General features: G+C 46.2%; 1 protein-coding gene across 2 annotated transcripts; it reads left to right on the forward strand.

Annotated features, from left to right (window-relative positions):
* Positions 1 to 364: 364 nt before the first annotated feature.
* Positions 365 to 27579, forward strand: mxd4 (MAX dimerization protein 4). 2 transcript variants are annotated; one of them, XM_063218312.1, is made up of 7 exons: positions 365 to 575; positions 1160 to 1259; positions 3602 to 3685; positions 5257 to 5286; positions 19305 to 19419; positions 20471 to 20630; positions 22946 to 27579. In XM_063218312.1, the coding sequence occupies exons 1-7, from the start codon at positions 512 to 514 to the stop codon at positions 23092 to 23094; spliced, it is 702 nt and encodes a 233-aa protein (XP_063074382.1). In that variant the 5' UTR covers positions 365 to 511; the 3' UTR covers positions 23095 to 27579. The 2 variants fall into 2 exon arrangements, with proteins under 2 accessions (XP_063074382.1, XP_063074383.1); XM_063218313.1 differs by lacking the exon at positions 3602 to 3685.
* Positions 27580 to 27664: the final 85 nt, after the last annotated feature.

Raw genomic sequence — 27664 nt, forward strand, 5'->3', positions numbered from 1 at the left:
CCCGTGGCATCACCGGGTAACAGTCAAGTTCAATGTTTGAGGGTTATGAGCAAGAGATTCACGCCCAGCAATATCCCTTCAGCCAATCACCAAGAACTACACTCTACGGCACACCAATGACTGGCTGCGGGGCTGGGCCACACGTGCTGTTGCTAGGGTATAGCTTCCACCTTGTTACTATCACTAGCTAACCAATCATATGCGTATCAACATTCCATCAACAGAGCATTTGTGCTTTGTGATTGGCCGCGCTTACTGTAGGAATACCGCCCAGCTGTTTTAGCTGCATCCTTATTGGACTGTGTGACAGCCACTCTAGCTGTACATTTAAGTTATGTGCAGATGAAATTGCCTGAGAGTCAGATACACAACTCAACAACACTGGCGTAGATTTCGACTGAAAACAATTTTATTTTTTTTGTTTATTTTATAATTTACTTTAGGCTATTTGTATCGTGGTGTGTTCATAGGTCAACTCTGTTTTACACCTTGTCGCCCCAAACTCAACAGGATGGAACTTAATTCCCTTTTAGTTCTTCTGGAGGCTGCAGAATACTTGGAAAGAAGAGACAGAGGTAACTTGGGACTATTGATAAGTCACAGTTAATAGTGACCGGATTACATGGTAAAATTGTGAGAGTGGGAAAGGTAAATTGTAAAGATAAGCTTTACTGATAATCAAGTACACTAACAGTGCCGATATGATGTCATTTGGAAGCGGCTCTAGTATGATTACTGGTAGACAGTGTTGCGGTTGCCACATGAATGACATGTTATTTAGTCGGCGCGAGGCAAAATGTACTAGGACGTGTTTTTGCTTCGAGTTCCTATTTAGTATCCCAGTCATAAGTCAGGCCATCTCCGTGGTTTCGCTTTAACGAAAGAAACATGGCAGTCACAGTTTAGAGGATTATATTTGTTTCGTTAACAGTCAAGTTGCAGGCTACCCTGTATTAATTTTTAAATGTGGAATATGAAGTTGTCGTTTTTGCAAGTGTAGTCTGCTTGTCACTTCGTTGAAGTTCGTGTTTTGCTTTTTACGCCTGTGTTTATCATTTGACAGCTGCATCATGAAACTTGTGTCAATAAGTTAATTAGTAGTGTATTTTGATGAACAAAGTGTATAATTGTAATGCTCGTTCTGTTTATTTGTTAATAGAGGCAGAACATGGTTACGCGTCTGTTTTACCGTACGATAGCGACTTTTCCAGAAAGAAAACGAAAGCATCACCAATTTCAAGAAAAACTCAGAACAATAGGTAAATATAACACTGTTTTTTTCGGTTCGAAATAGAAGTTGTCTTCTCCAATCGTCTTGTTTATCCACTGCCATCCATACTCGCCATTTTTTTCTTGTGGGCTTGGCTCTGTGTTTTGGTCTCCTATAAACACTGCCACGCGTACATCACTTTCAGCTGCTCTCTTCATCTTTCCGACTGTCTTCTTCAGTTTTGCACTAACAGTAGGCCTAACCATTTCCGCACAGAATGAAAACAGCTAGCATGTATTCTATCTGTTAAACGTAGGCTACTCTTTATTTCTCGGCTCTTTCCCCCTGTCACACAAGTGAGATTGCTATATTAGAGTGAGCCCGGTTGCAGTTCACTCATTCGTAGTTTCACTGAAGAGATGTGCTCAGCCCCGCGTTTCTGTTTTTGACATTTGGTCTACAAAACTTCCATCAAATTCCCTCAGTAGAAATGTGTTCATTGAAGCGCAAAACACGTTTTTTTTTGTTTTGTTTGTTTGAGCTCCTGCTCTCATTTGTGTGAGTGGCATTCATACCACATTACTATGTAATATAATAGGCCTACTTAACAGGTGAACTTAAATAGGCCTAGAATAAACGCAGGCTACAATGGCCTACCGACCACAAAAAGTGTGCACCAATGCGGTTTCAAGTGTGAGCTAGAATATTTTCCTATTAAGCCTGATACCAGAAAGAAACTATAATTGAGATCTCTGTTATAGGGCAGAAAGTTAACACACACACACACACACACACACACACACACACACACACACACACACACACACACACACACACACACACACACACACACACACACACACACACAGGTGGGTGTGGCCTTACAAATACAGAAATGTCCACATAGCACTCATTCACATTCTCCATGCAGAAACAGGCCTCGTCAAAGCTTTGACCGCTCCACACATTTAGCATTTGCCCTGAATTCTTGGTCTATTACTGTGTGCATTCAGCAGTCAGAAGCAGTGAATGGTTTCCCATCCCCCTGTTCACACACACACACACACACACACACACACACACACACACACACACACACACACACACACACACACACACACACACACACACACACACACACACACACACACACACACACACACACACACACACGAGGAAATGGGAAGTCTGGGAAAGTTGGCATTGGTGTGGACCTTGAATTTTCTGTATATTAGTTGTTCAACCCCAACCCCAACCCCCACCCCTCTTGGACATGGTCTTCCTTTGGGCAGGTCTTTGTGTGTTTGGCGTTATGCTTGTTTTTGAGATCCAAGAGAGGGAAACCACTGATCTACTGCACCACACAAAAAGCACCCGTTTGCTGGGTTTGTTTTAGCTTCAGAAAGCACTGCCTACGTTATTTTCTCCACAACACATCTGCCCCTCAACATAACATCTGTGTTGTGTTGGCACGGTAAATAAACAGAAGTGAGTGAATTGCATCTCTCCGGCTTTGGTGTTTGATGTCACTTCAATTCACAGAGCTGAGCGCTGTCTATTTTTGCCCCGACAAACACCATTGTTTTCTTCGAATGGAAAATGTAGAATGACCTCGCCCGTCTCAGGCTGAGAGGTCATACTGGTTGTGTACTTTATATTATTATGCCGTGTGCACCTGAGAGTAGGCCTATGTGGTGGAAAGATGCTTTGGAAACGGGTACATGCATGACATATTTACTGGGTTAGTGATGGCTTAGTTCTATGCTCCAGTTGGGCAATGTGGCATGTAACTCCTGCCCAAGGACCTTAAGCTTCCCCATACGCTGCCCGGGAGAGCAAGTAAGGAGATGCAGGGCTTTTAAAAGGAGCTGCAATGGCCCAATGTCATTGATAGTTTATTACCATCTCGTTATTGTTATTGTAGGTTGCATGTTGGCCTACTTTTTTTATCATGATTCCACATGTACTTCCCACATACACTGTTTTATCTTTTTGTTGTGTATATGTTAGGGGATATATTGACTTGTGCTTGACAGCTCAGGAGCACATGTCATTACTCCTTCCTCTTCAGGGGTGCGTTTCCTGAAAGTGTAGTTGCTAGCCAGTTAGCAACTTGGGTAGTTGTCAATGGGAAATTGCATTGCATTGCAAACAACAAAGTAGCTAAACTAGTTAGCAACCATGGTTTCAAGAAATACACCCTTGTAACGCAAGGCTCAGCATGTGAATGTCTCAGTGCATCTCTATGCATCTGTCAACGAGTGCAAGAGCAGGCCAGCACCCAGTTGTTTCCTGGTGCCAATTTCTTCCTAAACCCAGCCTCGTGTCTATCCCTCATTTGCAAGTGTTTGAATAGCCTATGTCTCCCTCCCTTGTGCCTCATTCCCACAGAAGCAAGGCTGTAGACAGGCCCCGCAGTGTGCAGGGAGGGACTGTAGTCTGGGGACCGCACCATGAATGTGCTGCTCCACAGGGGTATGTAGACCAGATGCCTGCACTGATAGGGAAGTGGGGAAATGGGTGCAGTCCATCCCCATGCTACTATGTGCAACCTATGAAGATGTTTGTTTACTGACATGCTTCTCTTACTGTCTGTCTGTCTGTCTGTCTCTGCTTCTCTCTTTCTCTTTCTCTCTCTCTCTCTCTCTCTCTCTCTCTCTCTCTCTCTCTCTCTCTCTCTCTCTCTCTCTCTCTCGCTCTCTCTCTCACACACACACACACACACACACACACACACACACACACACACACACACACACACACAAAAACAGGCAGACTCCTTGGAGTGAACTGAGGCAGGTTGTGTCATAGACAGCCTATAGTCCTGATTTGTATGACCCGCATTTACCGCATTCTAGCAGCGATTTTGTGAACGGGATGTTTGTTTAGAGAGAACGTGTAAGTAACCCGGTCTGGGTCGCAGCATAGATAGCATTCTAGCCTGAAATAGCCTGTGAGCTGTGGTATGCAACAGTGTCTCGGCTGCTCAGCCTGTTTGTGTATGGTTCCTGGAGTCACACACTGTGTGTATCTCAAACAGACTCCCTCCCCGGGCCCTCTGTCCTCTGTAAAGACCTGATAGACTGACAGACAGACAACACACACACACACACACACACACACACCAAGGCGAGGGGATGTTGTTGTGTACGACAGGATTGAGAGCAGGATGCTAAAAGTGTTCTGAAGAGAAATGTGCAGGCCAAAGCAAAAGGAAAGGTTTACCAAGGGGCCTTACAAGCTTACAGAATAGCCATTTAGGCAATGTATGGACATTTTCTTTGCATTGTGGTGTGGCATTGCAAGAAGGCCTTATGTGCTTTAGGAGCAACAATGAAGTGATTTTGTAATCAATATAGGATGATTTCCTTGCTTTTAAGAAGTCTTATTGGCGATGCCTTTCAGGCTTACCTTTGCTGCCTGTTTAAATCATGTTAGCTTGTTCATAACGGTATTACCAGAGATTCCAGGAGTATATTATCCAGTCTCTCTGGTATTACTGTCGCTTCTTGGTGGTTTCCGTCATTACTCTCCATATGATGCAGCCAATATGGTGTGCCATGATAAGGGTCTGACTGCTGAGAGCCTTTTCCCTGCTCCAAGAGCTGAGCGTGCATACGGTTCCCTGTCAAGGGCATCACTCCCCACACCACCCCCCACCATAAACCCACCCTTCAAACTCTGTTTGCTCATTGTTGGCCTGGTCTGTTGCTGCTCCTGGGTCCAACACGGGGATAGGGGAGAAGCCAAGAGCCAAACATCTGGTTCTCATATTAAGACTCCTGTAACCTAGTTTCTATTTTTCGGGCAATCACAGTCTGTAGTGTACCATAACGTACGTCGCTCTCGCTCGGTTCCTTATTCCACCTGTCTCTGCTCGTAACCCCAAGTGACCTTTCGCTTAAGTAATCATCATCTGCTAACCCTCCTTCATTCCTCCATTCAACCTTCATGCTTCATGCTGCCCGTTCAAACTTAAATGACTGTGAGGTGTACAGTGTGGCGTAAGGCATTTATTAAGTCTTTTCATTTGTTTTACTTTTCAGGTCGTCACACAATGAACTGGAGAAACATAGGTAAGGTTGTTACCTTGATCTATCTGATTATCTGCCCCCCCCATTTCCCCTCTTGTGTCCTTGTTTGCTGTGATGTCTACATCTCTCCCCAGTGTTTCAGTGCAAATGCACCAGCTGTGCAGCTACTTCAGACATATGTTAGGGCACCCATGTGTGTGTGTGTGTGTGTGTGTGTGTGTGTGTGTGTGTGTGTGTGTGTGTGTGTGTGTGTGTGTGTGTGTGTGTGTGTGTGTGTGTGTGTCCCTCCCCGCAGCCGCCTGCTTGTAGAAGGGGATTGCTTCAGTAATCAGATTGTCAAAGATGGCCTTGACCTTCTTGTTAGAGTTCCATCATTTGTGTTTCCCATCTCTGCACCCTAGCTCTCAGTTGTTGGGTGGGTGAGCAGTGGAATAGTACTCAGTCAGCAGCACTCTGATCATCTGTTGCAGTTTGCAGTGAGTGACAGGGGGTTGGGTATATCCGTGCTCGCGTGCTAAGTCTCCTGTCTGACAGGCCTCAGAGTGCAGCCACCCTCCCTCTCTCCACACCCATCTCAGAGTGCCTCACTGCATCTTTGCTCTGTTTCCAAACTACACAAACGCACAGGCTTGCAGCTTAGCCCTCTGGGAGATGCCACTCCAGCCACTAGCCAACACCTTTATTAGTAATCAGCCAGTAGTTTTCCTGCATTGCCAGGCAGGGGCCTATAGTTCAGGTGTAAACCAGGTGAAGTTAAGAGGTAAATCATTTAATAGAAGAGCACGGAGTCCTCATTCTTTTATGAAAATGAGGACTTCAGGCTCTACTTTTAGATGATTTACCTCCTAACTTAGCCTGGTTTACTCGTATAAGTATAGGCCCCAGAGGTTGAATAGCTGCAGAGACCTTGCTGAGCAAATAACCAGGGACTGTCCTCACAGCATGTGCGCTCACACTCAGAGCAAATGTCCTAATAAGCCCAATATGAGCTGCTGATGATGCAGCTCTACATGTACAAGCGATGACACAACACCCGTGTGATTGATCTCGTGCTTTGTTTGCAGTGTGTGTGTATGTGTGTTTAGTCACGAGCGCTGTGTTTGGGAGGAGTGTGAGGTGTGTTTGACGTGTGTGTGTTTGTGTATGTGTGTTTTTGTCTAGTTGCGTGAGATGCTGTCACTCGTGCTTTGGCCTGGGAATTTCTCGGTCACATGCCGGCGAGTGAGTAATTGACGTCTGAGGAGGGCAAGTCTCAGACATGTAAAGGCATATCCTCACTTGGCCCCTGTCAAGGCCTGAAGGCTGACTGAAACCGCCCGTGTTTCCTCAGCTCTTGACAGACGTTGCATTTCGGCCTACGTGAACATACTGTATGCATGCAACACAGACACACCATTGCAAATGACAGTGATGAGCCGTGACAATACCCGAGGTGTGGCTGCTGGTAAAAACCCTGGCTTCCACAATCACATGACTCACATCCCCTATTGCGTGCTAATGCCACCAGTAATTTCCCCACAGGTTTAGCACACGACATAAAATGTACTGAAGACATGGGCTTAACTGACTGTTAATTTTAACACATCCACCTACTGTATGAATAGGACACAGGATTTTGACAGTTTACTGAGCTATGACACAAACTGTTACAGAACCGTCTCTGACATTGTCAAATGTGTGAAAAGCAGTTAGTGAGAATTACTCTTTTACCCTGTGTTGCTAGGCTGACGCAAGAACTAGTCAAGTAGACGTCACCTACCACGTCTCTCTCTCGCTCGCTCTCTCTCTCTCTCTCTCTCTCTCTCTCTCTCTCTCTCTCTCTCTCTCTCTCTCTCTCTCTCTCTCTCTCTATCTCTATCTCTCTCTCTCTATCTCTCTCTATCTCTCTCTCACGTCCTTCCATTGAAATGCTGACTAACTGTTGCCCTGCCCAGGTAGCCGGATATGAAGTCATTTTAATTCTAGATTGATCTCATCTTCTAGTTTTACCTGCGGTTGTGTGATGCTTGGCCTGTCCCTATAAGCTTAGTTTTTCTCTCCTGATGTTCTTTCATCCTCTGAAAACAAGAGGTCTGGTGTTCGATGGTTGTTCCAGCATGTGGGCTCAAATGAACCCAAACCAAATTTGTAATGGCTATCTCTTTAATATGTTACTTAAGTCTCTCTGTAATGTCATAGCAATGTTGTTATGATGTAGTTGAGTCTTTTGAGTGAACAGGCCTGCCAGCGACCCCGTCTGCACTAAGAGGCTATGCTGTGTTTTTTAGTGTAAAGATTTTGGTGCAACTTTCAGGTAGTGACATCTTCCTGTAATAGTTTAAGTGTGGACAACATGGGTTGATTTGTTGATGCCCATATTTTGTCTCTGTGTTGTGCAATATGAAAGAGACATTAGTCAGGCCAATGGTTTGTAACCTGTGATCGAGCCTGTTGCTCTGTGAGTGTCCCACCAATGCTGATTGATCTCCTTGGATTGCAGGTTTGTTCAGGCGGTGGTCTTTAGACAAGGCAGCAGGGATCCCCTGACCAGTTTATGACACAGGCATGTTCCCATGCAATTAGACTTGATCTAGCTCTATACATAGAAGGGTTTTAGAATCACTCTTTGTCGCTTTGCATCTGTCTGCTAGTGTCTTTCTCTCTCGCTCACCCTTCCATACGCATTCACTCTGGCTCTGTCTTTCTCACACCCAATGCTGAGAAACCATTCTTATTTTAGTCCACTCTGACTCACTCGCTGTTTGATTGGACACATGCTTAGAAAGGCAAGGCTTAGTCCAGATGACCAAGCTGCTGAATTATTTTGTAAAGTCTATGTGGATTCATGGTGCTGTGTGTTTGTGTTTACCATTGACCACAGAATGGTGTGGGTGTGTATCACACATACGTCAACCTGCTCAGCTTGGATTGGTTTGAGTTTTGCCACTTTCATTCCTCCCTTGCCCCAATATATGCATGTCAGTTTCTGAAACTGTGTGTTTCTGCCTTTATGCTTGTCTTTCAGTCTGCATTCTAAAACAACTGTGTGTTGTGCAGAGTGTAGGTTGGCTGTCACATGCACGTGTGTCAGTGGAGGTCATGTGTGTATATTACCTGTTGCTGCTTATTCAGATATTTACACTGAGAACCCATTCATGTTACCATGTCACATTTCATGACAAATGTGTTTTTGTTCTCATTGCCCTCCCCTAACCCACTCCCTGTTCCTCTTACTTGAGCTCTACTATATTTATTGCACTGGCATGATTGAGAAAGTTGAGAATGAGGGCACTAAAATCTCTCTTTCTCTCTCTCTCTCATATCATAATGCAACATGCATAGTGTGACGCATATTGTAAGGGCAGTGTGTAACTCTTTTGGTCCAATTTTTCCCATTTGGCCCATGGCAAATATGCAGGAATGGCTGCCATAAACTTGTCTGTGATTTGGTTCGTTTCAACCGCTTGTGAGCCTGTTTCCTCTGGCCTTTCTTTAAGTGGAACTTGTAGCGAGAAAGAGGTAGAATTAGAGCCAATATGTCAGTTCACCTTTCCCCAAAAAAACTCTATGGTAACAGGGTCTATTTTTTCTTCTCCATAGACCACATCTGTTTTTCCCTTTTCTGTTTTTTCCCTCCTCCTCTCGTTTTGCCTTCTTTGTCTGGTGCTGGCTGCAGAGACCTTCGCCTGCTTGGCCGCGCTGCTGAGTCAGCAGGAACCTGAGGACAGCATGGGGGAGGGAGAGATTGAAAGGAGAAGGAGAAGGAGAAGGAGAAGGAGGGGGAAAAGCCCATATAACAGGGAGCGAGCTCCTCGGCTCTGGAATCAGGCCTGGAGGTCGACAGGAGCCTTGTCCTCTTCTCTATTCTCTCTCTCTTCTCTCTCATTTTTGTACCCCCATCCCCCCTCCCTGAGTCCAAGAGCTCTGTGCTCTTTTGCTCTGTGTGGTGTGGAGAAGCAGCATGGTGTCCCTGGCTTGTATATCTACACTTTTAAACTACAGAGGAAGTTAACTCGTACAAAGAAAGTAGTCTTTACTGTCTCTTCATCCTCTGTTGTATAGAGGGGCAGCAAGGCAAGGAGGGCTTGGGGGAGCATTAAAGACATGGTTTGTTGAGGACTTTGCAATATTTCTGCATCACTCAGCCACATCTGCTCCGTGGCAGAGGTCAACCACCTTGAGAATCCAGGTGTGGAGGTCTCAGCCCATCTGTTGAACCCTCTGCCAAAAAAATTACTGTGTTCTCACAATGACCCCTATTTGTGAATCACCCGTGTGACCCTCCTTCGCCACGTCTGCTGAAAGGCCGGCCGCACCCTTGCTGGTTCATCTCCTTCCTATGATGCTGTGGCAACAGCAGTTTTTTAGACGAGCAGACCACAGACTAAAAGTGCCATGTCAAGGCTTCATTGTGTGTGTGTGCAAGCGTGCGTATTTGTGAGTGTTTGTGTGTGATTGTGTGTGTGTGTGACGTGAGAATGGGAGTGCACTGTACGTGCATGGAGGCATGTGAGACATTTGTTTATTTGTAGGAGAAACCAAATAGTGAAGACCAAATAGAGAGAACATGTGTGTGTGTGTGTGCGCGCGCGTGTGTGTGTGCGCACGCGTGTGTGTGTGTGTATGTGTGTGTGTGTGTGTGTGTGCGTGCGTGCGTGCGTGTGTGTGTGTGTGTGTGTGTGTGTGTAGAGGTCAGGTCAGTGTGGACAGTGTAGTAACTCCAAGTCTGGTGACCATCCAGAAAGGTCAAAGAGCAGGTCAAGAGGAGGTGTGGAATTTGTCTTCTTACTGCTTTCTGATGCAAGCTCTTCAGTCTGTCCTACATGGTTTTCAGTATTCTGAGGAAAAGTAGAACAAAATTGAACGGTGACACAAAATGAGTGTGAAAGACAGATAGGGATTTTAACTGGGGTCCCGATGGGCTAAGATTTGTTAAATGGCTATTAAAGGGACAGTTTGGTCAATGTCAACATGCAGTTGTAATGCTCACACTACCCTGGACTTGTCCGTGCCTGAGATTTTTTCTTCTTCTTCTTCAGCCGTTTCCGAGATCCTGGTCATTGTAATGGGGGCAGCTCAAAAAAACATTTTCATTTATTCCCAAAAACATCCAAAATGTTATAAAACATCAGCAGACAACTAGCAAACAACAGTATCTTTTGGGAAAATATTTGGAGTTGGCCTATGTTTCATTTTTAAAAAATGTAAACAAACGCTGCCCCCTTTAGAATTGCTCATATCTCGGAAAGGGCCGAGGCGAAAAATGTGGTATCACCAGGTACTGACAAGTCAAGGGTAGCGTGAGCAATACAACTGCATGTTGAAATTGACCAAACTGTCCCTTTAAGTACAGGAGAAAAAAAAATCAATATCACTATTATTTCAGGCAATATTGATATCACAATATTTTTAGACAATATTTCTTTTAAAGACAAATTATTTGTGCTAATCAATTCACAATCCTCCCTCTCTTCAGCTGTGTGAGTGGAGGGCCAGAGAAACACACAGTGGTGTTTTGCATGAGTGTTGTGGGTAGCAAGTCTTCTTTGTGCTCGCAGTGGCTCAGGTGGAGGGGGATGCTTTGCGCTTTAGTATAGCCTACCTTTAGGCAGTATAGACAAATGACAAAAATATTATTTCAAATCGATATTAAGAAATTTGATATTGTTTGACAGCAATATTGATATTAATATGATATATTGCACAGCCCTATAGTACACCCCAAGAAAACTGTAAATGTAAACAGTCAGGAGGATCAATTGATGTATAACCGTGTGTCTACAAACGGCTGTGGCTATGTTGGTGTACATCTGTATTGTGTGAATTTGTCAAACCACATTCCTTTGAAGGCAGCTCTCACACGCAGAAAGGCAATGTATGTGTGCATGTTTTGTGGTGGTAAGAACTAACTGTGTGTATGTGTTCATGCTTACTCACCACCACATTCGCATTTAGATTCTCAAAGCATAAAAGCCTTGCCTTGCAACTAAGCTGCCATCGTCAGTGTTCTCACCGCTTTTTCCCCTTTTAATGGGCGTATGGCAGCCGATGCCGCACCTCATAAAAATGTCAGTTTAGCCTACATTTTAACAAGTCATGAAATTATGCCACTGAAGCACACAATGAGGGGCGCGGGGAGGCAGGGATTCAGGTGAATGAGAAAGTGGCGTGCTGAGGGTGAAAGGGTGCACACAGGGCTGCAAGGCAACAGGGGGTTGCTGCTTGGAATAGAAATGTGGCTGATCTGAGCATTACAGTTCCAAATTCAGGTCACTCACATACACACACATATGTATGCTGGAATGTGCTGTTGTGTAACTAGAGGAGGGAAGGCTATGGGGGTCAGGCGCAGGGCCCTGACTGCTTTTCTGGGCCCAGGACTAAGTAAGCTGAAAGGGCCCCCTATCCAATACATACAATGTAATGGGGACCCAATTCTGCCCCCCCTATCTCCCTGGACCTGGGACAACATACCCCTTTGTCCCCCCGGTCGGCGGGCCTGGTCAGGCGTACCGTAGTAGACTGTGGAAAAGGAAAGCATGCAATGTAGTCCTCCCAGCCTCTGCTCCAATCTCAGAAGAGAGAGTTCAGAAGAGTCAGAGACCAAGGATTACTGTAACATCCAGTACCCATCCTAGTAGTATCCTCACCCCTTAACTAGCAAGAGAATCTCATGCAGAACGGATAGTCATTGCAGCCTGATCACGGGTTGTGCTGTTCTACACTGGCACTCACAGTTGCTAAGCTAGTGGCTTGCCCTTGTAAGGTAGGGTCCATGAGCTGTGGACCTCTTTTTTTCTCTCTGCTCCATGTGCCCGAGCAGGGCACACATAGATAGACAGAGTGTGGAAGAGAGAGAGATTGACAAGATTGATAGACAGAGACAGAAAGTGAGAGAATGAGAGAGAGAGAGAGAGAGAGAGAGAGAGAGAGAGAGAGAGAGAGAGAGAGAGAGAGAGAGAGATCCCAGACTGTGTGGAAGGTCAGACAGTGAGGTGAGTGACCATGCACTGCAGACTGGCTCGGGTCCTATGCGGTGACAGTGTCATGGCACGGCTGGCTCTCAGGTTACAGCCTCTCTCTGGATCCACTGCTGTTAAATCATTTACAGAACGTTGCAGTCTCTAGACACCCTGTTTATTAAACACAGACAGATTTTTTTGCACAGACTTGACATAAAAATGATCAGGGGCAGTCTCTAGACACCCTTTTCTGCCTCTCTCGCAGCACAGGTGGTTTTGCTTAGCCCACTTTTGTTTTTCTTTTTGGCCTCCCTCATGTCTAATGCTGTGATTGAATGATGTATGCCTGTAAAGTGTTAAGCAGCAAGTTTTAGAACAGTTTTACAGGGAATGGTGGAAGAGGGTCTCAATACAAAGTCAATTACTTCCGCCGCCGGAATCGTAATGGCTTGGTCTATTTGTGCATTTAAGTCGCAAGTTGTCGAACAGTTTTACAGAGAATGCCGGAAGAGGGAGCAAAGTATTTTAAATAGGGCAGTAGTTTTGTGGGGTATGGGGGAAGGGCTTGGTATGGATGTGATAACGGGAGATGGGGAAGTAGTACAGAGCCATTCATTTCAGAGAGACAGATGCAGGCCAGGGCACAGAGTGCAGCCTACAAGCCTCGTCTCCTCCACGTCAAGTCACACATCTGTTTCTGTCGGCGGAGACGGCTGTAATCTGACATGCCTTTTGGTACCTCTGGGGTTTGTTTCTGTTTTGGAAAAAGGGATGAAGGGGGAAAAAAAGACAAATGGAACTCATTGACATGCCCTCCAGCGCTTGGTGGAAATGCCAGTTTCACCAACACCCCGCTCCCCCTCCATCTTTGCCCGTCCATCCATCTACCCACTTCCAGCAGGGGATAAAGTTTTTGGCGGATCATCAGCATCAGGCGAATACAGATGGTCAGAATGGGTTGGATTGATATGGCAGGCTGTTTAAATTCTAGTCACTCTCTTACGTATTCTTTTGTGTATGTTTTGAGTGTTGATGATAGTTTCCGTTCCTGCACATGCGTGCACGCACACACACAAACACACACACACACACACACACACACACACACACACACACACACACACACACACACACACACACACACACACACACACACACACACACACACACACACACACACACACACACACAATGTTCCATGGGGGGAGGGGTGTGTGGTTACAGAACACAAACAGTGCGTTCCTAGACGGCGGATGACATGCCTTATCTGAAAAGAGATCTTTCTTCTTGGCTTCTCCGCCCCCCCTTGGCTCCATTTTCTGTCTGCTGTTTGTCTCCCTGATGAGAATATGAGAATGACACATCACAACAGCCCTCCCTCTCCCCTCTCCACATCTACCTAAATAGAAGCATGTGTATGGGCAGACTGTGTGCGTGCGTGCGTGCGTGCGTGCGTGCGTGCGTGCGTGCGTGCGTGCGTGCGTGCGTGTGTGTGTGTGTGTGTGTGTGTGTGTGTGTGTGGGTGTATGTGTGTGTGTGCGTGTGTGTGCTGTGTATGTGTGTGCCAAGCTGACTGAAAGTCCCTACAAAAGAATGTGTGCATGGTACTGGTGCCTCTGTCCCGGTCCCTTTCTCCTCGTGCTACAAGTGATGAAAGCCTCTTGATTGGCTCTAAACACATGCATTCTTTTATACACATAGGTAAACAGACATGTTCCTGAGTGTGCACACGCACGACACATGGACATGCACGTGCACGCATGTGCGCGCACGCACACACACACACACACACACACACACACACACACACACACACACACACACACACACACACACACACACACACACACACACACACACAAACACAAAGATGATCCAAATCTGATGGTGAAGCCTATTCCCTACAGCTAAATGTAGGGGTTCGCTTTTGACCTCCTTTGCTGAGCAGCATAAGTAGGTCTAGGCTATACGATGTAACTAGTGTAAGGGATTCCTCCAAAGAGTGGCGCTTGGCCAATTGTAGCATCACCCTCCCCTCACTATGTGCTCTTGGTTTCCTTCCGTCACTCTCTGTCCTGTTCTGTCCTGGGTTGGAGGTAGTGTTCCCCCCCTAGGGAAAGAAACATTGTTTTGCATGTCACAGAGATGGCGTGTGAACAGTGCCTGTGTGTGTGTGTGTGTGTGTGTGTGTGTGTGTGTGTGTGTGTGTGTGTGTGTGTGTGTGTGTGTGTGTGTGTGTGTGTGTGTGTGTGTGTGTGTGTGTGTGCGTGCGTGCGTGCATGCGTGCGCGTGTCTGTGTGTCTATTTATGTGTGTAAGGCAGAGAGACAGAGACAGAGACAGATAGGAGTGTGGGGGGAGTCCCGAAAAGAAAGCAGTGCAAGGCATTCAGAGTGGCTCAAGCAGTATGGATCAGCGCCACATCTTCTCCTCTCGTTTTTGATCCCTAAGATCTACTGGCCTCCATGGCCCACGTCTCTGTTGTAGCCAGGGCTCTAAATTAACACCTGCCAACCAGCCAAATGCTGTTCAAGATTCAGTTTGGCTGGTAGAAGATAGAACTTACTAGTAGCCACTGTGACCCATTAGTGAGTGTGTGTTTGGCTAGTCAGATTAACATCTACCATTTTGGCTGGTGATGAAAAAGTGAATTGTAGTAAAGCTGGTTGTAGTAAAGCCACTTGGTGCTGCATGTGTATAGGAGAGAAAAGGACAGAGAGGAGAGGAGAGGAGAGGAGCTGAGCACATGCAGAGCAGCCAGTTTCCAAGCCCGGTGATCAGGTGGCCACTTCCTGGTGGATGTGGGGTGTTGTGGTGGACAGACAGCTTTTACTGCCCTGTTAGCGGCCGTTACAGCCCATCAGGGCCCTGTAGCCCCGGCTATTATGGGCCCAGAGCATGGCCAGGGCACACACTTACTTACTTACAGGCCTTTATAGGCCCAGCGCTCCTCATTACAACCCAAATATCACCACCTTCACACCATCCATCCCCCCTGACATGCAGCATCCAACCATCCCGGCAAGTCGCTCAGAAACATCTTTACCTAGTTGTACAATTAGCAAGCTAGCTGTTGTTGTGCCGATGTAACAGTACACTGATCCCCATAGCTTCCCTCACTCTTGCCATTTGAGATCGCTGGCTAGTCAGTGAATGAACTTGTAACATGTAAACTTGTAAAATCTTGTTACTCATAAAATTGTATAAAATTAGTATGTAAGTGAACGGGTTAATGAGTCAATGGGTTGATGAGAAGATGCCTATAGGATGACCTTCTCTGTGGGAGCATAATGCAGAACTGATGCTTTAGTTTCCTATGTATGATGAATTCAGGTAAATTTGGCCACTTTTTTTGCATATAAGCGGATGGCCCAAAGTGGCCCAATTGACCTGAAATCCCCCTACATTAGGCTATGAGCCTTGGGCTGCATGTCTACCAAACAAGCTGGTGGACAGAGTAGTAGGGGAGCATGAGCAGCATGTCAGTCCAAGGCCTGTGCGCTGGCTGGGCTGTTTAAGTGATCTGATAAACATTGCGTGCACTGGCTCTGCTGTCGGCAATAACAAGCAGAATGTGAGCGGAGAGGGAAGGGGAGGGGGGGGAAACACTGAGTGCGTCACGGTGGGAGCCAGCACGTGACATGGCCTCCTTGTTACTGGCCCTGCCTTAGCACAGCACAGCACAGCACAGGGCTACCTACACACTCACAAAAACAGAAAGTGGGACACAAATACAGGAAGTCATAGAGCGAGAACTGAAGAGAAAGGAAGCACAAAAGAAGAGAGCTGTATTGGCAGAGCAGAATAGAGATCACATGTGTTTGCTGAGCACTACTGTTGTGCACTGTTGTGCACTATTGCATGTATGAAGTTTCAAAGGAGAAATAGAGTTGTGAGAAACTGAATGAAACATCAATTGTAGTTATATTTTTATCATTGTTATTAAATTGCACCATCACCGACTCTAATCGACAGACTTGAGAATAGGTTTGTCTTAAAATAAGAGTCGATCTTCATTTAGAGCATGTTCACTTTACAGTTAATGGTTCATTTTGGATCATTACATTGTTTGTCAGCTACTTTGCAATATTGCCGTGGCAATAAGTGTTTGTTTCATGGCAAGCCATATTCAAAATGGATTTGTAAATAGGATGTAGATAACGGCATGATCAAAAGGCTAAATCAAAGACTTGAAAACAGCGGGCGTCTTTCAGCAGAGCAACACAGTAAACACACAGACTGAAAAAAAATAGACCCCGAGAAAATGAAAAGCATAACTGCCATGTTCCTATTTCTGCCAGCGCTTTCCGCTGCAGGGACCACACCCCATTCCTGTTCCCCTCTGAACTGGGGCTTAAACACTCCCAGCCTTCACTGGTGTGTGTGTGTGTGTGTGTGTGTGTGTGTGTGTGTGTGTGTGTGTGTGTGTGCGTGTGCGTGTGCGTGTGTGTGTGTGTGTGTGTGTGTGCGTGCGTGTGTGCTTGAGAGAGAGAGAGAGAGAGAGAGAGAGAGAGAGAGAGAGAGAGAGAGAGAGAGAGAGAGAGAGAGAGAGAGTTGTCCAGGTGGCAGGTGGGAGTGGGTCCTAGCCTGTCTGGTAAATAAACAGTAGTAAAAGCGTGGGTGCTGGGGTTGGTTTGGGGATTTGGTCTGGGGGTATACGATGGCGCAGGGGGGTACGTCCTGTTTTTCCTGGAGAGGTGTGAGGGAAGAGAAGCGAGGAGAGGAGGGCCGGCGTAGTGGAGGCCAGGGGGGCTGGCTGTTGGCTCGGGTTACCCCCTCGGATGATGTGAGCGAGCGAGCGTGTGGAGCCCGGCCCGCTGCAGCTGAGCACACTCGCCTGCTGCACTCAATGGCCCCTTTTTTCCAGGGCAGGGATGAACGTTTTCACCAGCGCTCTTTCGCTACCCCCCTCTCTCTTCCATGGCCAGAGCCCCCCTCCTTCCCTTCCCTGCCCTCCCCACCTCCAGGCCGAGCTCCCTTTCCTGACTGCTTCCCTTGGTGCTGCTCCAGCTGCTTGATGTGGTGGGAGCAGGCAGGTTGGAGGCGCGGCGCGGTGTGGCGCGGGCCCCCACCCTACTCCCATCTGAACACTCCTGTTCTCCAGCAAGACAAGTACTCACTGGTGCCAGCAGGTTGGAGGGAGATGGCAGGAGCAAAAGGGAGGTTTGGTGGTGGTGGTATCAGGGGTTGGGCGTCTGCCCCAGGGGAAGAGGGAGTGAAAGCAAGCGGGAAGACTTTCACACACTCCTGAAGCAAAGGCCCGTCTGTCTGTCTCTCTGCACCTGCAACAGGGCCCAGACCACAGAGATTTTATTCTGGTGCCTTTTCTCTTTTCGCTCCCCCTCCTCCCTGCCTGCCCTAGCATATTTAGAGAGCTGTGTTTTTGTGTGTGAGACTGTGTACTCATGGAAGTCTGTTTTCTGTTGGGAGGTGAATGGGTCGAGGTAGGGTAAATGGAACGTCGGAGAGGGAAAGCAAAGTACTCTCTTGGATGGTCAACAACACAAAAGCCCACATCAGCAAGGCATGTGGCCGCCTCCTTACTCTCTGTGTGGAAGAGGAGAGGAGAGTTAAGTATGTTGGTTTGTGTGTGTGTCTTTAGGAACCAAATAAATTAAGAATCTACACAATATACAAGTTCTCAGTGGAAGGGGAGTCAACGCAGGACCCCAAGGCATCAGAGGGTCTTCTATCTACAGTATTTCTTGTGAAATATCAGCCTCATATATAGTCCAGTGGGGGAGGACATTTTTCATTACATTACATCATGAATACCTGCTGGAGAATGAAGGTGGGTGTTTGCAGATGACACTGCTAGCACATTGGCCAGCAAGTCAACTCTGAGATTATTATACCAACTGAACTGTGTAAGCCACATTTTTTTTTCAAGCAAAAGGCCTGTGAATAAGAAGTACAGTGAAAAGTACCAACAAAGCGGTGTCAACAAAGTGCCAACAAAGTGGTGTGATAGGCCATTTGCTATGTTGGGTGGGCCTCAATGGCGTAGCAGCGCTGGCTGGCTGGGGTTACCCAGGGGAATGCTCTCGGCCAGACCCACAGCTTCCCTTGCAGAGGCACACATCAGGGGCTGTGGAATAGAAGCGGCACCACCTCTTAAAATATTGAGGTCAGTGTGTCAGGCAAGTGTGCGTCTCTCTCTCTCTCTCTCTCTCTCTCTCTCTCTCTCTCTCTCTCTCTCTCTCTCTCTCTCTCTGTTTGCGTGTGCAGTGTGCAGTGCGTGTATGTGGAATATCTAGGCTGACTTGCAGGACCGTCCTGTATTTAAGTACAGTTATAGCTATGGTGCGGTGGCAGGGAGCATACAGTAGATTGCTGTAGGCTATGAGGTTGGAGTAGGCCAAGGATGGTTGCAAACTTTTCCTGTGCCTTCTCACTGTGTGTGTGTGTGCGTGTGCGTGTGCGTGTGCGTGTGCGTGTGTGTGTGTGTGTGTGTGTGTCTTCCCTTCCCGTGAGGGCCTGTCACTGTAGTAACAGAATGGTGGCCCCTTGGCTATGTACAGTTGCATAATATTGCTGAAAGAGCAACATACTGCCTGCCGCACAGTTTTACAATTGACTTGTGCATGTGAGCACTTGAATATGTGTGCAACGTTCAGCAATCCTGGAAGAGTGTCAGACCCTGATGATACCAAAGAGGCTACAGGACTTTCAGAAATGTGTAGACTTAGTCTGGTGGACTGTCAGTGCAAATAGAGATGGTAGACGATGTCAATGAAAAGTAGTAGTAGCGGCACCTGTGTGAATTTGCATTGCAAATCTGAAAAGTGTTTTTTTTGTCTATGTAGTTAGAGTGGCTGTAGTGAGGTGAATGGTTCAAGAAATGTTCTGAAACCCTACACCAGCAATAAGCACATTAGTGCTTCCCAGAAATTCAATATTATGGTATGCATGTATTTATTTTAAGGCTAAATGACGTTATGTTTCTTGTCATCATTAATGCCCCTGCATTCATTTCTTTTTGGTAAAGCCTTTAAGCCTTTTATGACTAGACAGGCACCATGCTTGTGTTGCTTTTCATTGTATGATGTTATATATATACAGTATACTGTAGGCCTACAGTATATTGACCATCCTCCTTCTGTTCTCTGTGTCCATCCAGACGTGCCAAACTACGGCTGTACCTCGAGCAGCTGAAGCAGCTTGTGCCTTTGGGTCCAGACAGCTCCAGACACACCACACTGAGCCTGCTCAAGCGGGCCAAGATGCACATCAAGGTACTGGACCCATCTCTGATACATACATGTACATCTGGCACTGTCTCCATTTTGTGATAAAGAGCCAGTGGACTGGGTGTCAATGAGTTGCTTGTTCAATGAGTTGCTTGTTTGAAAGCAGCAGTTTATTTTGATTTTCTTTTATTTATTCCTCCTTTATTTTACATGGGTAGTCCCATTGAGGCGGTTGCCTCTTTTCCACATATTCACAGTTGAATGCTCTGGACTGTGGAACAGGCAAATACACAGCAGTTGCCTCCCAAGCAGCAGTTAGGAGCGGACAGGAAGTAGTTCACTCTTAGGAAACGTGTGTGTATGTGTGCGCGTGTTTGTCTGTGTGTATGTGCCTGTGTCTGTGTGTGTGTGCGTGTGTGAGATGGTGCAATTTCTCCATGCTGCTGAGTAGATGCATGCTTGCTCACAGCCAGAGCACATTTAAATCATCCCTTTCCGTTCCACAAACAGGGTGACGCACACAAGGAAAAATAGCAAATGAGGGTACTAAAAATAGAAAGGCAGGCAAAGAAGGGCATTGCCTCAGACAAAAAGGTTTTAACACCAACATTGCCAGAACAATTGTTCACACACAAGTACAGGTTATGCCCTGAGACCCTTGACTGTCAGGCTACATGAGAGGGCAGAGGTTCGGGCATCCCAGATACTGTTCACATCAGCAGGCGGACATACCTCGTCATGCACACGCCATGAGAGAAGTGCTGAGTGAGAGTGTGGTCGCAGACGCGCCATCACTGGGCCGCTCTGTTCAGCCTGCTTCCTGTTTATGACTCTTGCTTGGCCTACTGAGAACTAACTCTTGGTTTCAGGTTTACTTGCATGCTTGTCTGAGGCTGATGTACACTATGCAGTCCTTCTGTGCAAGCCAGCACAAATTGTCAGATCATATAGATATAGGAATGAGGAGAGCCGAAATGGCATGCCGCTGTGGCATGGGGAAGTAGAAGTAATGACGTGTGTGCGTGTGTGTGTGTGTGTGTGTGTGTGTGTGTGTGTGTGTGTGTGTGTGTGTGTGTGTGTGCGTGTACCTCTGCAGAAGCTGGAGGAGCAGGACAAGAAGGCCTTGAATGTGAAGGAGCAGCTGCAGAGAGAGCATCGCTACCTCAAGAGGCGTCTGGAGCAGCTATCTGTGCAGGGCGTAGAGCGCACCCGGACCGACAGCATGGGCTCCACCATCTCTACTGACTCAGAGCAAGGTGAGGAGGAGCTCTCTGTGTCTTGCCCCTGATGCCAGAGGTCAGAGGAGCATGGTCAGGCTGGTTTGAGCTGATAGAAAGGCAACAGTAAAGGGCCGTACACACACGTCGCTGCTAGTTACTCGTTCAGCGAATGAACTCAATAGAATGTCAATGTGTTCCAGCGAGACTAGCAGGCGAGTAGGCGAGTACTGTACAAGCGATGCGATGTGGGCGGATCCCGAGTTGAAAATGAAGAGCTCTTTTCCAAAACGCTATATAAACCATTTTTGACTTTTTGCATTTTAATATTGGAATTGACTGTTAAGATGTCATATCACCTATGTGTGCATTCTTGCCAGTCAAATATTTTGGGAACATACTTTAAGACCTCTATAAAAATGCATTTTGCAATGCATTTCAATGGAATGCCCAATACAAAAATGTCAATTTCCCAACATTCTATAAAATGGATATATCTCATTTTGGAAAAGAGCTCTTCAAATATTTTATCTTCGAGCGAGGCGAGTAAGCGAGTAACCAATTGGAAGGCAGAGGTTGGTACTTCTCGCCTGTTCATTGGCAGTTAAAGCCGCGGGAACATTCGGCGAACGTTCTATGATAGAGAGCTGAGTAGGCGAGCAAGCGAGAAGCTAGTAAATAGCAGCGATGTGTGTGTACGGCCCTTAACTCAAACCACCTTTGTTGAAACCAAGGTATGAAGAGCATCTCTTACCGCACAGCATGCCAAACCTTGAGGCAGGTGGGCTACAGCAGCAGGAGACCACACCAGGTGCCACTCATGTCAGCTGAGGACAGGAAACTGAGGCTACAATTCGCACAGGTTCATAAGAGCAAACAATAGAAGATTCGAAAAACATTGTCTGGTCTGATTTCTGCTGCAACACTCGGATGGTAGAGTCAGAATTTGGCACTAACAACATGACAACATGGATCCACCCTGTCTTGTATCAACGAATCAGGCTCGTGGTATAATGATGTGGGGATATTTTCTTGGCACACTTTGGGCTGTCTGTCTGTCTGTTGTCGGTCTGTCGGTCTGTCTCTGCTCAATCATTCTGCCCTTAGAGGCAGAATAGATCCTTCATGAATGCTCCTCACTGTGGAGGAGAATTGTGCCAATGATGAACTAAGGCCCTGTGCAGAAGTGTTTGTGTGTATGCTTGTGTGGCCTTGTGTGTATGTGTACACGTGCATGTCACAATGTTCTTGTGCGTGTGAATGCTGTGTAGTCGTGTGAACTTAATTATGAGGATATTCTGACCGCTGGTGTTGAGGGCTCTGTACTGTATTCAGCGGAGGCCATGTGCACAAGACTGTTCCCCCCTCTCTCTCTGTGTCTGCAAGGCTGCACGGGTTTGTTTACTAATCCATGTCGTGGTAAACATCCCGAGCTGTTCACCACTCCAGAGTTTTAGCAGAGGTACAAAGGCGGCTCTGTTTGCCCACAGTTAATGGCTGCTTAAATTCTGGCCTAATCCGCTGACACGGATGACCCTCTACGTGCCCCACGTCAGACACAAACAAACTTTTTCTGAGTGTGCATGTGAGTGTAGGTGTGGGTGTGTCCATCCAAGCAGACAGCCTGCAAATACAGGCAAAAGTGAGCAAGTGAGTCTATTTGAAAGGTACTGCATATGCCATAGGTGTAAAGTGTTCAGAAATCACACAAGCACACACAAAGTATTAATTAGGACAATAATGCATAGCACAACCAAATACATGTCCAAATAAGTCCCTGAATCAACAGTCTATGACTGTTCTCCCACCAATTTGTAGGAGAATGCGTGTTCAGATGAGAGGAGCAAGCTATCAAAACAACCACTCAGTCATTTTAAAGACATGAATTGAAAAACTGTGAACCATTTGTACCAGAGCTTGACATTGACACCTGCCAACCTGCCAGAAATGGGCAAAAACTAGCCATTTTGAAAGGTCACTTAGTCTTGGGTATGGCATATTTCAATAGCATATATCCTGTTTTGTATCTATGTTATATATTTCGGTTTAAGAAAGATGATTCCGATTCTATTTGTCTGATATACAGTAGGTTTCATTTTGCACCATGTTCATAGCACTGATCGTCTTGTTTTATCACTTAGTTTTCTGAGTTTAGATATATCATGATAAAGAAAATACACAACAATACTCTGCCTGGCAAAACGGCTGAATGGCTAGTGACTCTGGAAAACCACTCGCCACTGTGGCCGTGAGCAAAACGTTTATGTCAAGCCCTGATATGTACTGTATGTAATGCCGACAAATTGCTTTGTTACTTGTCTGTTTGCTGACTTTCTCTCCTCTGCCTTTTGCAGACGTGGACATCGAGGGGATGGAGTTCACCCCTGGTGAGGGTGACAGTGTGGACAGTGTGAGTGACGTGGAGGACCACTACAGCCTGCAGAGCAGCTCCAGTGATGGCAGCTATGTACATTCCCACAGACTCCAGCCTCACCTCTGCTAGGCTTCCTCCCTGCCCTGTGCAGCCGCAGCCACCAGCCATCACCAACTCCATCCACACAGCCACCAGCGACTGGGCCCTGGCCCTGGCTCCAAGAAAGAGGCCTTTCTGCCTGCTCCTCCCCCTCCGCTCCGCTCCCCTCTACCCTCCTGATGACTTCCTGTCCCCAACCGCAACCCCAGTCCTTCCCTCAGACCTCCTAGCGAACCCACCCCCCTCCTTCCATCTACCCTCATCCTCTCTCTGCCAAGCCAACTACCTGTTGTTACCACAGGAAAGATAGAGAGCAGTTTGCGGTTTTTGGTGGGGATCTCGGTGGCATTCATAGATTTATGCAGCTTTGACTTGTCAACCTGTGTGTGTGTGTGTGTGTGTGTGTGTGTGTGTGTGTGTGTGTGTGTGTGTGTGTGTGTGTGTGTGTGTGTGTAATTTCTCCATGCAGCTGAGTAGATGCATGCTTGTGCTCACAGCCTGAGTGTTCAGGAGCATACATGGGTTTTGAGAAATGACTGAGAGACTGAGCGAGAAAACGCTTTCCTTATTTCCTATATGGTTGAACCCAAGTGGTCATCAGTTAAATAGGAAAGGTCTAAAACTTGATCTTAGCAAGAGGTACACTGTCATACCATTCAGTCAGGTGTGGGCAAAAAGAGATGTGACAGAAAAGACATAATACGAACCGTCTCTTATCAATTTGTGTAATAATACTGTTACACTTGTTCACTTTTTGTAGTGCACATACTATTTAATATCTCTTTTTACCTGGATTCGCCCAGATTAACAGTGCACCCCTGTTCACATTGTAGTGCACTATGGTTGCAGGGATGTAGCATGTTACACATGCTCGGCCTTTAGCTTCACAGATGCCTCAAGTTTCCAATGACTGAAGTGGGTGCATGCCCAGAAATGTACATCTCTAGAAATCTTCCACGAGTTGTTTTATTATAACTATTTGCTCAGTAGCACAGTGATGTAGCAATAAAACAGAAAGCTCTGTGCTTTCTCAAAACGTAGAGTTGGCTCTGGGGGTGAGGCTAGACACTAACAGAAGAGGCACACTCACTACGTTATCCTCTTTTCTTCTCCTTCTCCTCCTCCGCCTACTATCCTACTGCTGCCCACGCTCAAACCACAGAGCTCAGAGGTAGAAAGCACTGCACTCCCTCTTAGGTCTCTCACCTGTGTGTGTGTGTGTGTGTGTGTGTGTGTGTGTGTGTATGTGTGTGTTTGTTCGAATGAAAGACAGAGTCTGTATCAAGTGTGTAAGTGCTTGTGGTTGTGCATGTATGTTGCTATTTACCGTCAAGAGTTGACACGTCAAAGCTGTAGTTTAAAAAAAAAACGAACCAAACAAAACCAGAAAAAAAAACAGGAGCAAAAACCAGCTCTTACGACGACCGCTCTCTGTGGAGGAGTGAATACTATTCATGAAAATGACACTGTTTTTATTTCCTTGACTCTAAAGCTTTTCATCCCTTCTCTGTCAAATGATGACTTTTAAAGAGCTTTTTGGGCATTGCAGAGTAGATGAATGCAATGGAGTGTATATGAGAAACCTGTAGGAGTGAGTGACGATGAGCCTGTGGTGCTGTGCACTGTGCACTCACTCTGCTGATGACACGACAGGCACTTACAGCACTGCATCTGTCCCTCTCCATTAGCTGACAGTCCTACAGCTTGGAGGCCAATACTTCAAAACATGACCAGTCTGTAAGGGCAGGTCTGACCAAAAAAAAAGACTAAAAGAAAAAAAACTGCATTAAAAAGTAAGCAAAGTAGCTATTGATCACTAAAAGTGATTTAGCGTGTGTAGTCTATATTTTCTGTTTTAAATTTTGTATTATATTTTCCTAAATGTTCCTAAAGAAAAGACAAAAAAGAAGATTATATATCTATATATAGTATATATATATGAGAGAGAAAGATGAGAGACAGGAGGTCAGGCTTGTCCAGGGGAGAGCTGGGGACTGGTGGTCTCCCCCCGGCTCTCCCACTGTCATGCTGTGCCTTTGGTGAGCCTTGGTGACTTTTGTCATTTTACCCCGTCCCTTCATATACCCACATTCCCCTCGACCCACCTCCCACCTCCCAACCCCCTTTGTCCCTACTCAGGTCTTCACCTTGTCAGGCTCTCCCGCTGTCCCCTCCCCCCCGAAACTAGTCCATCCCCAGGCCTCTATGAACAAGGTGCAAAGGAAACGGCCTTGCCAAACATTGCGAAGTGATGGCTACATGGGTGAAAGGGTACATAAAGAACCAATGAAGATCACCCCCATCATTCTGGTGCCTGTCTGCAGCTGTCCCCATGTCCCTTCTGCCTATCATGAACCCTCCCCGCCACATTGAGCACACGGTTGGCAGCTCTCAGTCCCTGTCCTCCATTTGGGATGACATCCCCACTCCCGCACTCTTCCCCTGCATAATGGTGCAGGCTCCAAACCTCTTTATCTCCCACCTCACATTTAGTGATTTTTGTTATTGCAACATTGCTTTGTGTTTGTTCCTTTCTTCTTTTATTGTTTTTGAGAAAAGAGAGGTGGACACTGGGAGAAGAGCATCAAAATCTAATCAATAATGGCAGCTTGAGGTGTTCCCTGCTTTCTCCTGGTGGCCGCCTGGCCATAGTGTTAACGTGTGCTCCATGGGGTCATGGGTAATGATCTCTCTCAGTCGTGAGGCACAATACAGCAATATGACCATCTTGTGCATTCTGTTAGAGGTAAGGGTAGGTGTGGGGATTCAAAAAAAACATCTCTGTGGTGCATTTTATGACCAACTCGTTTGACATTTCTTTCCACATTGATTTTTAAACCTCTCCACTCTCTGATACACTGAGGTAGAGAGCAAAGAGTGTTCTGTTCTTTTAGAAAAAAAAGCTAAATTGTTTTTGTTGTTCTATGAAGAGTTTACATTCATGTTGAAGAAATACATGACTGTTAGTAGCAAAAATGTTGTTTTCTTTTTTTGTTTTAGCTTGTTCAACGAACAACTGAGTGAAATGTTGAATGCGGTCTGAAAAAAAAGAAACAATTACTCTTGCACAGAACCTCCCATTTGCTATGTTAAATTGGGACTGAATGGTATTTGTAGGCCAGATATGAGATTCTGTTTTTCAGCAGGCGCCATTCTTAAAGATCACGTGTGTCACTTTCAGTATTCAAATGTGTTCAGAGTTCAAAGGTGATACTGCACAGATCTAGAAGACCAATGAAATCTAGAGTGGCCATGAAAGTCCTTTTGGTGATGTGCCTTTGAAAAACTACATGTACTGAGATTGTAGATTTTGAGTAGACAGTCACTGCTTGTGTTGTCTTGGATTTGGGGAGCTTTGGAACACTAAGCTAGTGGGCATCCTCATATCACAGGTTGATCACAACTGGAATCACCCATATTGGTCTGGTCCGACACATCAACAATCCAGTCATATTGAAAGGATGGACAGGAAAAAAAATCATAATCAACAAAAGATTGATTCCTGTGGTGCTGTGTGATCATCAAACTCCCTTCCTCCAACCAAATGTTACCAACTGAGCCAGCGGAGGGGCTACCAATCAAAACGTGTCAGCTCAGGCAAGCACTGAGGGAGGGCTACACAAAAGCCCTCAGCACTGTAGTTTTTTTCAGTGTATTACTTACATGTGTGTTTGCCTGGTTGGAAAGGCATTAAAAAAGAGTAATGTAACCATAATTGAGCTTGGTGTCATGAGCGGTCATGAGACACAGCTGGAAGAGCACCAAGAGGGTGGGAGAGTGGTAGGGGAAATGGCACTCCAGACGTAGAGCTGAAGGAGGGCGCATACAGGGACACACTGGGACATTCCTGCTGCAAGTACTCTGTAGATACTAGAAGAAAAAAATGCCCTTAATAATTTTAAGAAATATTCCTGCCAAATGATTTGTCACTTTTGAGTCATTGGTACCCACTTTAAGAGTTGCTGAAGAGGGTGTCTTTTAATTCTGCATTAGCTTTACAAACGTATACAGGTAGATATCTATTTTTAGTGGATGTACTCACCCCCACCCCTCAGTCACCCCTGCCATTCTGACAGTTTAAGGATAGATTGGTTTCTCCCATGAGGGAGTCTGGAGTGTCTTTCCTAAACTCGTGTTGTCCTGTGTCAAGAAAGTGAGCAGACGGCCGTTTCAAGTGGTCTGTTGCAGCCCTTGGGACTGCTATATGTTAGTCAGGGCAGGACGAGGCTGCCGGAGATCGAAGGGGCGAGAGAGACCGGCTAGAAAGGGTGCTTGCAGGGGGACTCTGCATTGTGGTCAGGCAAACACTGAGCAGGGAGTGTTCTGTGCCCGAGACCTGTGAATATGTTTCCTTTAGAAGATGTGTAATATGCATACAGAAGATGTGTTATATTGTATAAGTTCTTTTGTGTACACATTCAAGTACCTGGTGCTGGCTACATTTTCTAGCACACACTTGAAGGTATTGTGTATTCTTTCATTGTAATATAAGTAATTAAAATGTTTTATACATAATTGTTGTTTCTCATCATTGGTTGCTATTTTTATTCTTTAGGAATCATGTAGTAATCGTTCAGCAATGTGGGCATCGTAGTTAACT

Source organism: Engraulis encrasicolus, chromosome 16, assembly GCF_034702125.1.
Source record: "Engraulis encrasicolus isolate BLACKSEA-1 chromosome 16, IST_EnEncr_1.0, whole genome shotgun sequence".
Lineage (NCBI taxonomy): Eukaryota > Metazoa > Chordata > Actinopteri > Clupeiformes > Engraulidae > Engraulis > Engraulis encrasicolus.